The 13,779-nt window shown below is 39.3% G+C and overlaps 1 protein-coding gene across 7 annotated transcripts in view; it reads right to left on the bottom strand.

The window, feature by feature from the left end:
- The window catches only part of dmd (dystrophin), a 304,958-nt gene that overhangs the window by 122,892 nt on the left and 168,287 nt on the right, over nt 1–13,779 (bottom strand). For 6 of the 7 annotated variants that reach the window (XM_083892996.1, XM_083892990.1, XM_083892991.1 and 3 more), the window contains 6 exons: nt 13,237–13,409; nt 12,099–12,222; nt 11,214–11,292; nt 9,404–9,516; nt 6,812–6,940; nt 3,359–3,551 (listed from right to left, as the gene is read on the bottom strand). In XM_083892996.1, the coding sequence (XP_083749122.1) occupies nt 3,359–3,551; nt 6,812–6,940; nt 9,404–9,516; nt 11,214–11,292; nt 12,099–12,222; nt 13,237–13,409 (811 nt within the window). Of the gene's footprint in view, nt 1–3,358; nt 3,552–6,811; nt 6,941–9,403; nt 9,517–11,213; nt 11,293–12,098; nt 12,223–13,236; nt 13,410–13,779 lie in introns of those variants that run through there. The other variant, XM_083892995.1, reaches the window with a different exon arrangement.

Below are 13,779 nucleotides of genomic sequence, written 5' to 3'. Positions count from 1 at the left end.
GCGGCTCTGCGCGGTGTGCCCCTGGTGGGCATCACCAGCTACCCTCTCCAGATTCTATAGGGTGAATGTGCCGCCTCTACCCTTTACTCTCACTGAGGTACGTACTGGCATTCCTCGTGACTTTGTTGTTATGGTCATCCAGTGCTAAAGCACCGCCTCTGGCGGTCAGTAAGGATGAAATAGAACGAAAGTTACGTATGTAACTACGGTTCTATGAATCCTGGATGACCGCCAGAGCGTTCTGTCACTCGGAATCCTCGTGGTTTCGCGAGAAGATTCTGCAGGAACAGATCCTCTGATGTCACCGGAAGATATAGGCTAGCCGGCGTCATCAGGGGTCATGGGTGACTTTGTTGGTATAAACACTCGACCTGCGCATGCGCAAGATGGAGACATCCAGTGCTAAAGCACCGCCTCTGGCGGTCATCCAGGATTCATAGAACCGTAGTTACATACGTAACTTTCGATTTAGTTTGTCCTGCCTCGACGGCTGCAGCTTTTAGCTCAGTGTATTTCATTTCATTTTATTCTAAGTGACATTGTTTTTACGGAGAATGCCACGCAGCGTAAACACATATTAGCACCCACACAGTCAGCTTCGAAATGGATTATGACTTTCTGACACTTACTTGCTCGTGATATGAGGAGAAGTCACACGTGAGTCGAAGTGACAAAACACCAACGCATACACTTTGTAAACAAGCCCTAAAAATGGCTTTCTCATGTATGCCAGATAGAAGCAGACATGGCCGTGCACACACTCATGAAGGGAAACTTGTCAGGTTTCATCTGAACAACCACTATTTCATGCCATATAAAATGGATGTAGCTGTAGCTCTGACAGAATGTGCAGTGCACATAAAACATTCAGAATGTGGCCCTACATTTTAAGTGTTAAATGCCAGATTATAATTAAAAAAGAAACAGATTTCCCCTGTTAAAATACAGCAGCGCAGCACGACGCGAGATGTTTTCTGGTGCGTGATTTGATTTTACTAAACAATCGTCTGTCACACATTACAGAGTAACACTCAGCTTTGCCCAATGAACTACATAAATTCTACGTAGTCATAACATGAGAGCACATCATATGGAAACAGTGCTGTTCTCACCCCTGCATCTGCCCACACTGAGAGACACTGCAAGCAAGCTGTGTATGTGTCTGCACAATCTCAGCAACAGTTACAAGTGAGCCTGTGCTGAACGTGCCTGTGCTGCTGTGGGTAGAGACATTTGCCACAGCAAACCTGTCAGACACAGTGTGTGTGGGCTGCACAGACACTTATTTTCTCTAAAGTGCTGAACCAAGAGTCCCAAAATGTTAATAGTCAGTCAACAACCTACACATAAATATACATATACATATATATACATATAAATATATATATATACATATATATACGTATAAATATATATATATATATATATATATATATATATATATATATATATGTAAATATATATATATATATATATATATACATATATATATGTATAAATATATACATATATATATATATATATATAAATATATATATAAATATATATATATATATATATATATATAAATATATATATAAATATATATATATATGTATATATATACATATATACATATATATATATATATATATATATATATATATATATATATATATATATATGTGTACATGTCAAAACATGATTTCAAAACATAAACATGATTTGCAGTCTGCAAAATATTTCTTTTAATGCAAATATTTTGTCTGTACTGTTGTTGTTGGTGAGTTCAGTTTGTTATATGAACATTATTCCTGAGTCTCTGTGACATGTTAGGAGGATTTTATGGCCAGTTGCTTTAGATTTATTACATAATGCACCTTTAAGCATTAATACATATTGGATTCATCATTAATAACACATGAATACTCATTGTATGTATGGTTTATCCATCCATCAGCTGAGGAACAGTGTCCAAATAGCTGCTGTACTCAGGCAGCCAATCAGCATCCACCAACAAAAAACGAGCTCTTTGATCGACTTACAAGGGTCTGCTCTCTCACCTCTCTGTGTGTGTCCGGCAGTCGCTCAGTACATGCCAACACTTCAGCACATGAGTAAAACATTTATAAGTGTGTTTATAAACTACAAACTAATGAGTATCCATGTGTTATAAATGATGAATTCAATATTCATTAATGCTTAATTAATGCTAATAGTGTGAACTTATTATTAAGTGTTACCCGATGTATTAACCCTTTAAGGTACTACTCAACCATTTGGTCGACCACACTTTAAGTCACTATATCGCATTGAAAAATGCATCAAGCTGAACTCACTAACACTTAATGCAACTTGTTCTGAATGTTTTACTTGAATTAAGAAAACCAGGTTTATTATGAACAGACGTCTCAACCGTTTGGTAGGGGCCTGTATCTGAAATACTGCATGGTCTTAAAAAAAAAAAAAAAAAAAAAATGTAATAAAAATATTGATTGTCGTAATTGTTATTATAAGTAAATAAAAATAAAATAATTGAAAATGCAAAGAAATATTTTTTTCTTGCTGCGTACCTTAAAGGGTTAAGGAATACATATTCACCATTAATTAGATGCTTACTAACATGCATATAAGTAGCATACTAGCCCTTTATTAGTAAAAAGCACATATTAACACCTTATTTAGGAAAAATCTTAATTCATGTCGTAATAGAGGTAGAATAAGGTTATGTAACCTAAGGTGTTAATACATGCTTAATAATTACTAATAAAGGGCGAGTATGCGACTTATATATGTTAATGGTGAATATGTGTTCCTTAAAGGCGCCGTATGTAAGAATGTGGCCAAAAACGGTTACTATACTCAAATTCAAAATACCGATGTCTTTTAGGTTTCGTTTTCTCCGCCATTGTAGCTCAGACGTAACTGGCAACCCGTGGTTGCTCGGGCAGCTGAGACTCTACTGACTGCAATGATTGGTAGGTGGCGCCACATGCCACAACATGATTTGCGTTCTGCAAAATATTTTTTTTAATACGAATATTTTGGCTGCACTGTTGTTGTTGGTGAGTTCAGTTTGTTATATGAACATTATTCCTGAGTCTCTGTGACATATTAGGAGGATTTTATGGCCAGTTGCTTTAGATTTATTACATAATGCACCTTTAATTTAGTGTTGTATTAGTTTTTTATCAACGTGGGTTGAATTCATGTATAAATATTTGGGCCTGAAATGAGCTTCCCCCCGTTTCAAATATCAGCAACCAACACTAGTGTTAAATAAAAGGTTCCAAAAGATCTAGCAAACATGATGGATTACTTTGCTCTTCACTAAACGAACAGCTGGGATCACATCGCATCAGTGACATGATCATCTCACCCAATTGGAGCTGCCTCTCTCTGGCCCTCAGATTTTCCAGGACAGTTTGGTAGCGCTCGTTGAAGGCGCTGATGTCAGCGTCCAGGATAGCTGAGGGGTCCTCCTCCCCTTCCTTCTCCTCCTTCAGTTCCCTTAGCCGCTTTTCCAGCAGGTCCACCTGAGGGTGCAGGGCAGCCAGGCGAGCAATCTCCTCCTGACAAGACAACAAGGGAGGAAGGGAGTCATATCATGGATGAAGAGGTGAGGAAGAGGAGATCAACCATAGCGACCAAGCTCCCTTGTTGCCAAAGAGAATTTAATGAGAAAAAAGCTTAAAAAAAAGCTGTTAAGCTATTCCACCAGGGACTTGTCTAATAAAAACTTATCTCCAGAAAACTATTGTGTTTTTATAGTCAAAGTTCCACTCCATTTGACTTGTGCTTAATCAATTCTATTTTACAGAAATGTTCAAATATATTTCCAAGTGTTAATGAATAGGAAGCCAAGCAGGAAATTGAACCAGATCAGCAAAAAACATAAATGTGGCTGTGAAACTATTTCCCCCTGAACTTCAGACTGTACAGTGTACTGTGACAAAACAGGCCCAGAATCACTGCTTTGTCATCGAAACAAGAAAAGACAGGAGCGGTGAGAAGTTAATTTAGTGTTTCTCTCTATTTTCCAGCTCCAGCTTCGTGTTTATCAACACAGTAAAGGGTAGGGATGAGTATCACTAAAAATAACCCGAAATAACCCATCTTCGCTTTAGAAAGGTTGTAAACTTTGTGGGCATTGAAGCAATGATTTATGCTTTTTTTGGGGGGGCTCTGAGGCCCAACCAATCAATATTAAATGCTAACAAATGCAATATTAAACTTAACTAAACAGGTGAAGTAATAATACGTTTTTCAAACAATTAATATCTCAAACTAAAGGCTAGTTCCATATTTAGAATGCGTATTGAATAGTGCAAGTCAGTCTAGACTATTTATATTTATGCATTTAGTTGGAATAAACTAAATGGTGTGTATTGCACACTATACTTGTTTATAGGATACCTTCATTATAGCCTCTGGTCTTTTAATGGGCTTTGGTGACATAAAGACCAACATTAAAACCACCGAACATCTTAATCCTAAAGTTTGTACTTAAGTTTCAAACTATTTAAATCACATAAAGTGAGTTGTCGCTGTAGTGGATATAAGCAAGTTAATATTCACTGAAGTGGCCTTGGATGAAGGCTTTAAATGCAGCTTAGTGCTATCTCCTTGGAAAACTGTTCCGCTAATGCTCCGTCCAAGAGTCAGGAGACTCATCATTTATGAATAATATTAGAAAACACAAACCTTTGTAACCTTGCTGGAATAGAACGCTGTCTATTTGAGGCAAGATGTGCTTGAGGAGAGGTTTTGTTGTTTTAACCTGATCTAAAGTCTTCATAAAAAATATGGAGCATAATAATATAATTGAGTGGATACACTGCTGTTTATGTGACAGATCTTTATCTCCTTTTTCCTTTTCCTATTCCTGTCTTTGTTACGTCTTACTTCTCTCTCCATTTTCACTCAAGTTTACTTCGATATTCTCCTCTCGTCGTTATGTCCCGTCTTTCACTTTAAATATGCCTTTGATTTCAGCCGCCTGCTCCTTATCTTGAGACATTTTTATATTGATGTTTTTGAAATTAAACTGTGTGTTTGTGTGTGCCAGTCACTGTGACGGACACATTTAATTTAAAAGTCTCAAACAGTTGCTATTGCTACGCATTTCAGACATTTATTTGTAATAATATTCATGAAGTAAACATTCGATCTGGTTTGTTAAATCCAGTGCTTTTTTAAAAAAAAATGCACAGAACTGAAGGTTTGGGAGAGGCTGGGAGAGTTTAAATCTCAGAGAATAAATTTAATTTGATGTTGATGAATGCAAACTTGTGCAAATCATCCTGTTGAAAAAAGCAATTTCACAGACTTGCATTGATGTGGTGTTGTCCCTTTATATTTTTGTCTAATGTTTACTTCAATTATCTTTATTCTACAATGTCTTTTTATCTGCTTTTTTCTTTCTTTCATTCTTTTCTTCTCTCACTTCATTTTGATATTTTGTGATTTGAGTTATGGGACTTTAAGTATTCTTTATTCAGCAGCTCCTCTATAGGCCAAGGCAAACGAGCCATTCTCCAATTTTTCAGCTGGGTTTACCAATTATTTACAAAACTCTCTATATCCACTGATTCTGGTTGTAAAAGATTCTTTACATAAATCCAGAAGAGAAACAAGAAATCCTTATTTTCCCCTGGGACACAGCACTGTCAACAGTTGCCCCCCCCCCCCCCCCCCACGGGACTGCTGGGAAACAGGAAGAGTCAAAAACAAATAAACACAAGACAGTCAGTGCGGCTCATGGAGGTAAACACCTGTCAATTCACAATCTTCTTCCACTAATGTTACATTTTTATTCCTTTTACAACAGGCACTGGACATTCACTTTTACTGCTGACCATGTTCAGATGTGTGCTGCGTTCATTTCGAAATGAGGAAACGATAATGCTGCGAATCCTTTTAAGATCGGGAGGAGATAAAGATGTGCTGACGTGTCGCAAAAGATGAGAAAACACATTACCACATTATCATGTTCATGAACTCATAATGTAACAGTAAATACGGGGTCTCTGCAGGTTTCAACAAGTCAAATTTAAGACCTTTTTAAGACCACAATGAATACAATTTAAGACCCATTTCAAATACATACTGGCAAAAATGTACAAAAGACATGAAGGAAAATTGGAGGCACAAATCGTTGAGCTTGCAATTCGGCTTAGCTCTGGGTTTTCATTAAGTTTTCTCCGCTGCTATGCTAAGCTGTAACAAACCGCGGCGCGCGCACAGCACACTAGCTAGTGGTGCTCAATAAATTCTCACCGGGCAGCACAGGTGACCTACTTTAGTTCCGTATAGTTATGTTATCACATTCCTCAAAAATAAATAATCCTAAATAAAAAGTTACAGCTGTCATTTTCCCTGCCAACAGTACTTTTGTGAGAATATAAATTAAAGCTGGCTGTAACTCTAATTTTTGAACTATGCTGTTTATTTGTCTGTTTTTTTGTTTGTTAGCGATGTGAGGGCTAGAGATTATATTATAGATTTTTTTTTATTATTATTATTCCAGCGCTATTCAGACATGAAGAGGATTTCAGCACATAACATAAAAGTGTTGAGCGGCGTTCACTGAGCAGTAGCTGGAAGGAATAAAATAATTTACTTACAGAAAAGTGCTGGGACAAACAGATGAAGCATGAAAGAAGATGACAAATAAATCAAGATACTGACGAAAGAATGTAACTGAAAGCAACGAGCGAGGACAACTAAAGACATGAAGAACAGACATATTAGAAGAAAACAATTATAGTCACTGTGCGTGTGAATATAAATCTGCATGTAAAGTGATGTTAAGATGTTCAACTTCACTCACCTGACATCGGTCCAGTTGTACTTTAAGTGGCTCTGGCTCAGATGCTGGAGGTGCCTGGACCTTGAGCCAGTTCTCACTGGTGTCCACTGCCTGTTCACACTGCTCGTACAAGTTGTAGAAGGCCAGCACCTGCAGGGCGGCACACACGCACGCACGCACACACACACACACACACACACACACACACACACACACACACACACACACACACACACACACACACACACACACACACACACACACACACACACACACACACACACACACACACACACACACACACACACACACACACACACACACACACACACACACACACACACGGGGGGGGGTAAATAAAAGCATTGCAATTCAGTCTCCACAAAGACACAAGCAAACCGCCACAGAACGTCTGCCTTGCTTCTCACAGTGTTCTCGTTTGCAGTGGAGCAGCATGAAAGGTCAGCGCGACCAAACTCTGTCCAGCTCTGTGATGACCCGAGAGTGACTCATCACATTGGAATTCCTATTTCGTACCTGCATCGCGCTATTGTTGTTTACTGTCTGGACATAATAAAAAGGGCACAGGAGAGATTCACTCCATGACATTTAAACAGCTTTTATTTCCAGCATATTCATGCAGGAGCAGTAATATTTCACCCACATTGTGCATACGTTTGAAGGTAAATAACACAACATAATATGTTATATTATGGTGATTATGACAATGACAAATGACATAAAAAGGTAAAATAAAACGGCCTCTACTCCTCCTGACTCTGACTAAAATTAATGCTCTTTTGGTTGTAGCTACAAACACAAACCACTGTTTAAGATCACTTTGAAAGACCTTTGCCTTTCAAAATGATAAAACTCAGTGATTAATGTAAAAAAATAAGTTGAATATAACATTTATATTTGTTCATATTTAACTCTTTAGCGGGCAAACAACTATATTTGTTAGTTCAGCAGACATCCGAAACCTCAGTACTGTGTGTAACGTGTTTGAAACACGTGGATTTCACCCAGCCAATCAGCAGAGATCCCTCTAAGTCACAGATAGCTTTTTATCGTGAAATTTGACCAATCACCAGAGGCCTGCAAAATGTTCCGGAAAGCAATATGATCATACGGCTCAATCTCCTATCTATCTATAAATCAAGTTGCGTCTGTGTGTCTGTCTGTCTGTGACGGGCATATCTCGCTGACTGTCAGTCAGATCACCCTAAGACTTTGGATATGGGTTGAGCAGGGCCCGATGGTGTGCATCCTTGATTTTCGAATTTTCGGGGGGAATTTTCAGGATTTTTTGGAGAAATTTTCACTGATTTATCATGCTGCACTTTCGCTGATCTAGCACGCTATACACCAGGCAGGCAGCCGCTCATCAGCAGCAGCTGCGCTGTCTGTATTGAGGAGGTGGGAGTGAAGAGGCTGTCCTCACGGTGGGTGAGACATTTTTTACATGGTTCACCGCAGAACATGGTGTTATACTGAAACGACGAGGTGTCCATTCACCAATACGCGAGCACATATTTAGTTGGCATTAGCATGCTATTACTTTGTGGCTAACTTGCTTCAAAAGGTAAGCTAGCGAGTCTACAATTAGCATTAGCATAGGGCTAACATAATACTTGGCACAATGCAAATGTTTTCGGTTTTTGATTAGCATTAGCATAGCTAGCTGTCGTGACTGTCAGCCACGCCAGTTGCAAAACAGCTAGCTACGCTAATGCTAATCGAAAATTAAAACATTTGCGTTCTTCTTCAGCTTCTTCAGAATACATAACTTCCTGCACTGCACTAGTTTAAATTAAAGCATAGAAGTAGAAAGAAATCCCCGAGATATGAACATAGACGGTGAGAGTGCAGAGGTGTGGGTAAGGTGCAGAAGATCCTCTTAGAAGAGCTGGGTTTTCAAGAGCTTCTTGAAGATAGACAGGGACGCCCTGTTCTGTTATCACTTGGTAGGTCATGCCACCAGCGTGGAAAGACACATGAAAAGAGTGTGGATTGTCTTGGGCCAGGTGTTGGCACCGCCAGACGACAATCCTTTGATGAACGGAGTAGTCGAGGGGTAACATAAGCCCTTCTCCTGCATCTACGGTAATCTCAAAAAATAATGATGGTGAGTTGATGGGAGTGTTGCAAGATAGCAAGAGAGGGGTCCCTGAAGACTGGGAAACACTGTTGAAAAATGTTCTAAAATAATGTTCTTTTTACTTATTTGTGTTTCCTTGTTATATACATACACATTTTTTATTTTTTTTACCACAAAAAGGCAAGGAACCATATGGTACCTTTATGAACCTTGATTTTCTTGATGAAAATAGAATATTTAGTAAAAATCACAAGTCACAGTCTTTATATCATCCTCCAATAACACTCTTGGGTTAAAATGTATTTATTTCCTTTATTGATAGTATTTAATTGAGCACATTTTTTGTTGTTTTTGAATACATGTGAGGAAATAAGAGGCATATTGGATTTTGGCAGGCAACTTTCAGAATGTATCAGAATCATGTCAGGTGGATATGATGTGTGTGTGTGTGTGTGTGTGTGTGTGTGTGTGTGTGTGTGTGTGTGTGTGTGTGTGTGTGTGTGTGTGTGTACCTTCGTTTGGTAAGCCAGCCATGCCAGCCTGTCCGCCAACAAGGCACAGAATCCCACCCATCGCTGGTTCAGCTGCTCCGCTGCCTGGGCAATGTCATCAGCACGGCTTCCCTCTGAGGGACAGAAAAAAAGAGAGAAAGAGAGAGAGAGGAGTCTAACACACACTAACTCACACAACCTGTGATACACGCTTCACATTTCATTCATGCACGATGCCTCATTGCAGGGGACAGACATAAATGCACGCGCGCTCAAAGCACCGAAGAACGTGGCGAATGTCAACTGCGGGAGAGCTGAGATGAGCCATTTGTATTCTGCTCAAAGCGTGGGCTCCAAAGTGTTTATCTTACACCAGAGAGTAAAAAAAAAAAAAAGACATTGCAGAGTACGAATGACATTAATATCACTTGGCCCAAAAATACGAAGAGCTGTACCCTTGTCAAATGTCTAGATAGTGTTCAAACTGTGTGTGAGAGAGAAGCAGGAACATCTCCACAATCATGACTTTGTTATTCTGTTTATGGTTTCTTTATGGTTCTTTTTTTTTTGCTTAAACACCAGACAAACCTGTGAACCGTTCAACAGTGTATGTGATTAACAGACAGATGTTCCTTGTATTTCTACTGGATAATTATTTAGACATACAGCTCTTCAAACATCAGTGTCCATGTCAAACTTCCCACACTTTCAGTTAGCTGACACTGTTTTTAACCCTTTAAGGTACTACTCAACCATTTGGTCGACCACACTTTAAGTCACTTTATCTCATTGAAAAATCCATCAAGCTGAACTCACTAACACTTAATGTCACTTGTTCTGAATGTTGTACTTCATGAATTATGCAAACAAGGTTTATTATGAACAGACGTCTCAACCGTTTGGTAGAGGCCTGTATCTGAAATATTGTAGAAATAATGTAAATAAATATTTTTTTGTTATTGTTATCATAAGTAAATGAAATAAAATAATAATAATAATTTGTCCTTGGTGTGTACCTTAAAGGGTTAAAGATGTAGCAAACCCTATTTGTGATCATCTCCAACTCCAGTCTGTATGCTTACTGAATATTAAAATGTGTAATGTTTTACAACTCTTTTCAAATCTTCTGCACTTTTGGCACCTACATCACTTTTAACCATGGTTTGCCTTGCTGCATATTTACCTCCGCCAATTGTATTTTGTAGGCACTGAGCTGCCTTGGCGGAGGTCTGCGCTCTCCGAGTGCTTTTCTAGTTTGTATTGTCTCTGTGAACTGGAACACAGCATATGTTGCTGTTCCTTATGTTGTCTAATGTAAGTATTTTGTGTTCTGTACATCAACCTGCCCATAGGGACAACAGAGGTAAATAAGCAACTGGCAACAATCAGGCATGTTAATGACATCCATTTAATAAAGGTAATATGTTTGTACTTATAGTGACGTACAGTATATTGACCTTGAAAATAATAGATAGTTTAGTTTCTACAGGCACACACAGATGCTTGGCAACTTGAGGAATGTTCGCCTGGAACAGCCGCATGAAAGAAAGCAGAGAAGTGAAGTGTTGCTGTGCTTTCAGGAGCCCAAACAATTGCACAAGGACAGAGGAGAGGACAGAAGAAAAGAGACATCTCTATCTTTTTCTGTCACTTCTTCTCTCTATCAGTGTTTCTATGGAGACAAGGAGAGAGAGAGAGAGGGTGGGCCAGGTGGAGGTGTTGCCATGGGGACAGACAGGGTGCACGTGTGTGTGTGCACGCATGTATGTGCATGCATGTGAATGAACGAGTGGAACAAGTGTGCGCGCGAGTGAGTGTGTGCGCACATTACCCTGCTCGACCAGCGTCTGCGCCGTGCGCGTCGCCTCCTGAAGCTTGCGGTACTTTTCAGGCCGCTCTCTTTCAATCGCCTGTGGCAAAGAGAAAGGGAGGCAGGGGGAGAGAGTGATGGGGGAGAGGGAGAGACGGGGAATTAGAGGACAAGAGACTGACAAGGAGAGGTTGACAGCTGAAACAAGCAGCGACAACAGAGACAGGCTGAGACCTAAAGAATTATTATTTATTGCAAAGTCTGATGAAATCTATCCCAGTTGTGAGTGTGTTCCTTCTAAACAACCTGCAGCTTTGTTTCATCCTCCTCTGATCTCATCCAACTACAACATTTAGGACCCCCCCCCCCCCCCCAAGCTGACCTCGAAAAAAAATAAATAAATAAAAAGTGAAAAAGTTTGAGAATAAGATGACTGAAAAGTTTAGACTGTCCTTACACATGTATGAATGCTGATATGGAAAGGGAATCTGTGTGTGTTGGGGTTAGGCAGCGGTGAAAACTCATCAGCATAATGGTTCCCCTCAAAGGGCCAGATGTAATTGTCATGCAGAATAAATGTAACTAAATGTAACCAAATATAATGTAAAATAAAGGTAACTACTCCGTAACATAGTGATAAATAACTTTCTGTATTTATTACTTATTCAATTTCACTCCTCGCATGATGCATATACAATGATACGCTGCGGGTAACACATTCGCCATGCATTGTGGGAAATGTCGTTTATGGTCGACGCATGCCTTAAAGCAGCATAGACCTATTTTAACACAGATTTTTAAGACAAATTAATCACTCGCAAGCCACATAAAACGACGTGGCAGGCCACATCTGGCCCTCCGGGCCTTGAGTTTGACACATGCGGGTTAGGGTTGTGTGCGTTTTACCTGCACTTTGTCGTACAGATCCTGGATGCTGCCTTCCTTGCGCGACACCAAGAACTCGGGGCTCTGGAGGATGGCCTCCCCACGGGTCATGTAGCTGTGGACCTCTGTGAAGTCCACATCAAACCTGACGACACACAAACCCTCAGCACTGTTAGTCACTGAGATACTGTTATGATACTGCTCTGCTTTTGTATCAAATCTATATTTCTATCACCACAATACCACAATAATTTGATATGTCATTTCCATAAGTAATACCAACATGGTAAAAGTACAGTAATACTTCATCATAATGAGACAAATACTGAGATAATAACATGTTATTTCTCAAGTAATATCCAGGTAATAGTGTGGTAGTGAGAAATACCCCATAGGCTACCATGAAAATGTATGTTAATGTTCAATGTTATGATCAATGTAGATACCTCAAAAACACCTGTGATGGTTCCTTACATAACCATAAATGCGCTTCTTTTCACGGGAGTATGGCATGAAAACATTTTTTCATTTGCAGCACTATTTCATCAGTTTCTGTTTCAACAGAAATACTGCTTTTATAACAAACAGTTTTTGTGAAACTAGAGCCAAAAAAAAGCCATAAAAGGTTATCTAGTGTAAAATAAAGTGGCAGACATAACTGTAGACTTAAGCAGGTGTAGATTTCATTAGGTGCGCTTTTTGTTAAGTGGCTTAAATCTGTTTTCCCTTCTGTTCCTATTTACTGTTACTTCTGTTACTGTATGAGTGAATAAGCATCAATGTCCCAGGCTGATTCATGGAAATGGCAATATACTTTCAAAAAGATTGTTTGATCCCAATGTAACAGTAACTACAGATGTCGGATAAGTAGATGAAAACATTTCAAAATAATTTAAATACCAATTTAATTATCTACTCGGCACAAAACCTCTACTCATGTCATTTGCTTCACTATTCACTAGAGGACTTTCACAATTTGCACGATTACTAAATGTTCTGTTGTCACAGTTAACCAGCATCTGCAGAGTGTCATCACCTACCTGCTGAGATACGAGAGCAGAAAAGGATGCATGCAACTGAACATTCAACACAAGTCAGAATAAGAAACCGTGGATGTTAGAACATGTGTGAGAGTTTAAACGTTTTAAACTAAACCCACCTTTTCCTGAGTTCAGAGTCCACCACAGCCTGTCTCTTCTTCTGTGGAGGCGGCGACTCTCGGGTCTGACGAATAGCGGACACCTTCTCCCTTGTTGTCACCTTGGTAACGGTTGATGTGACAGTTGAGTGGGTATGTTCGGACTGCTGGGTCACACTAACAGCAGATGACAGCTTAATGAAGAGGGAAAGAAAATTCAGAAAAAAAAACTTGTTAGGTAAATTTACAAAAATCGAGCAGACATTTTTGATACGACACCAGCGGCAAAAGTAATTTTCTACTTGCTTGTGTAGAAAAAGAAAAACCCCAAACTAGTGATTGAGACCATAAACTCCTAGTCTTACATACAAACCAGAAAAGTCAACCCCTGATGGATATTACAGAGAATCCAGGTTTTAGGCGCTTACTGGCTTCAACTGCCAGACTGGGAGATAAATCCTTTTATTTGGTGGTTTCCCCGCACCCCAACAGGGAAGTAATAGCAGTTAATCATCTGCCAAAACTACTTGGATTCTTTCCTCCTTTCCCCTAGTCTTATCAATG

This window comes from Microchirus variegatus (genome assembly GCF_963457635.1).
Source record: "Microchirus variegatus genome assembly, chromosome: 1".
In the NCBI taxonomy this organism is placed as follows: domain Eukaryota; kingdom Metazoa; phylum Chordata; class Actinopteri; order Pleuronectiformes; family Soleidae; genus Microchirus; species Microchirus variegatus.
The sequence above is the reverse complement of the archived record's forward strand: the minus strand, read 5'-3'. Positions and strand labels throughout refer to the sequence as shown.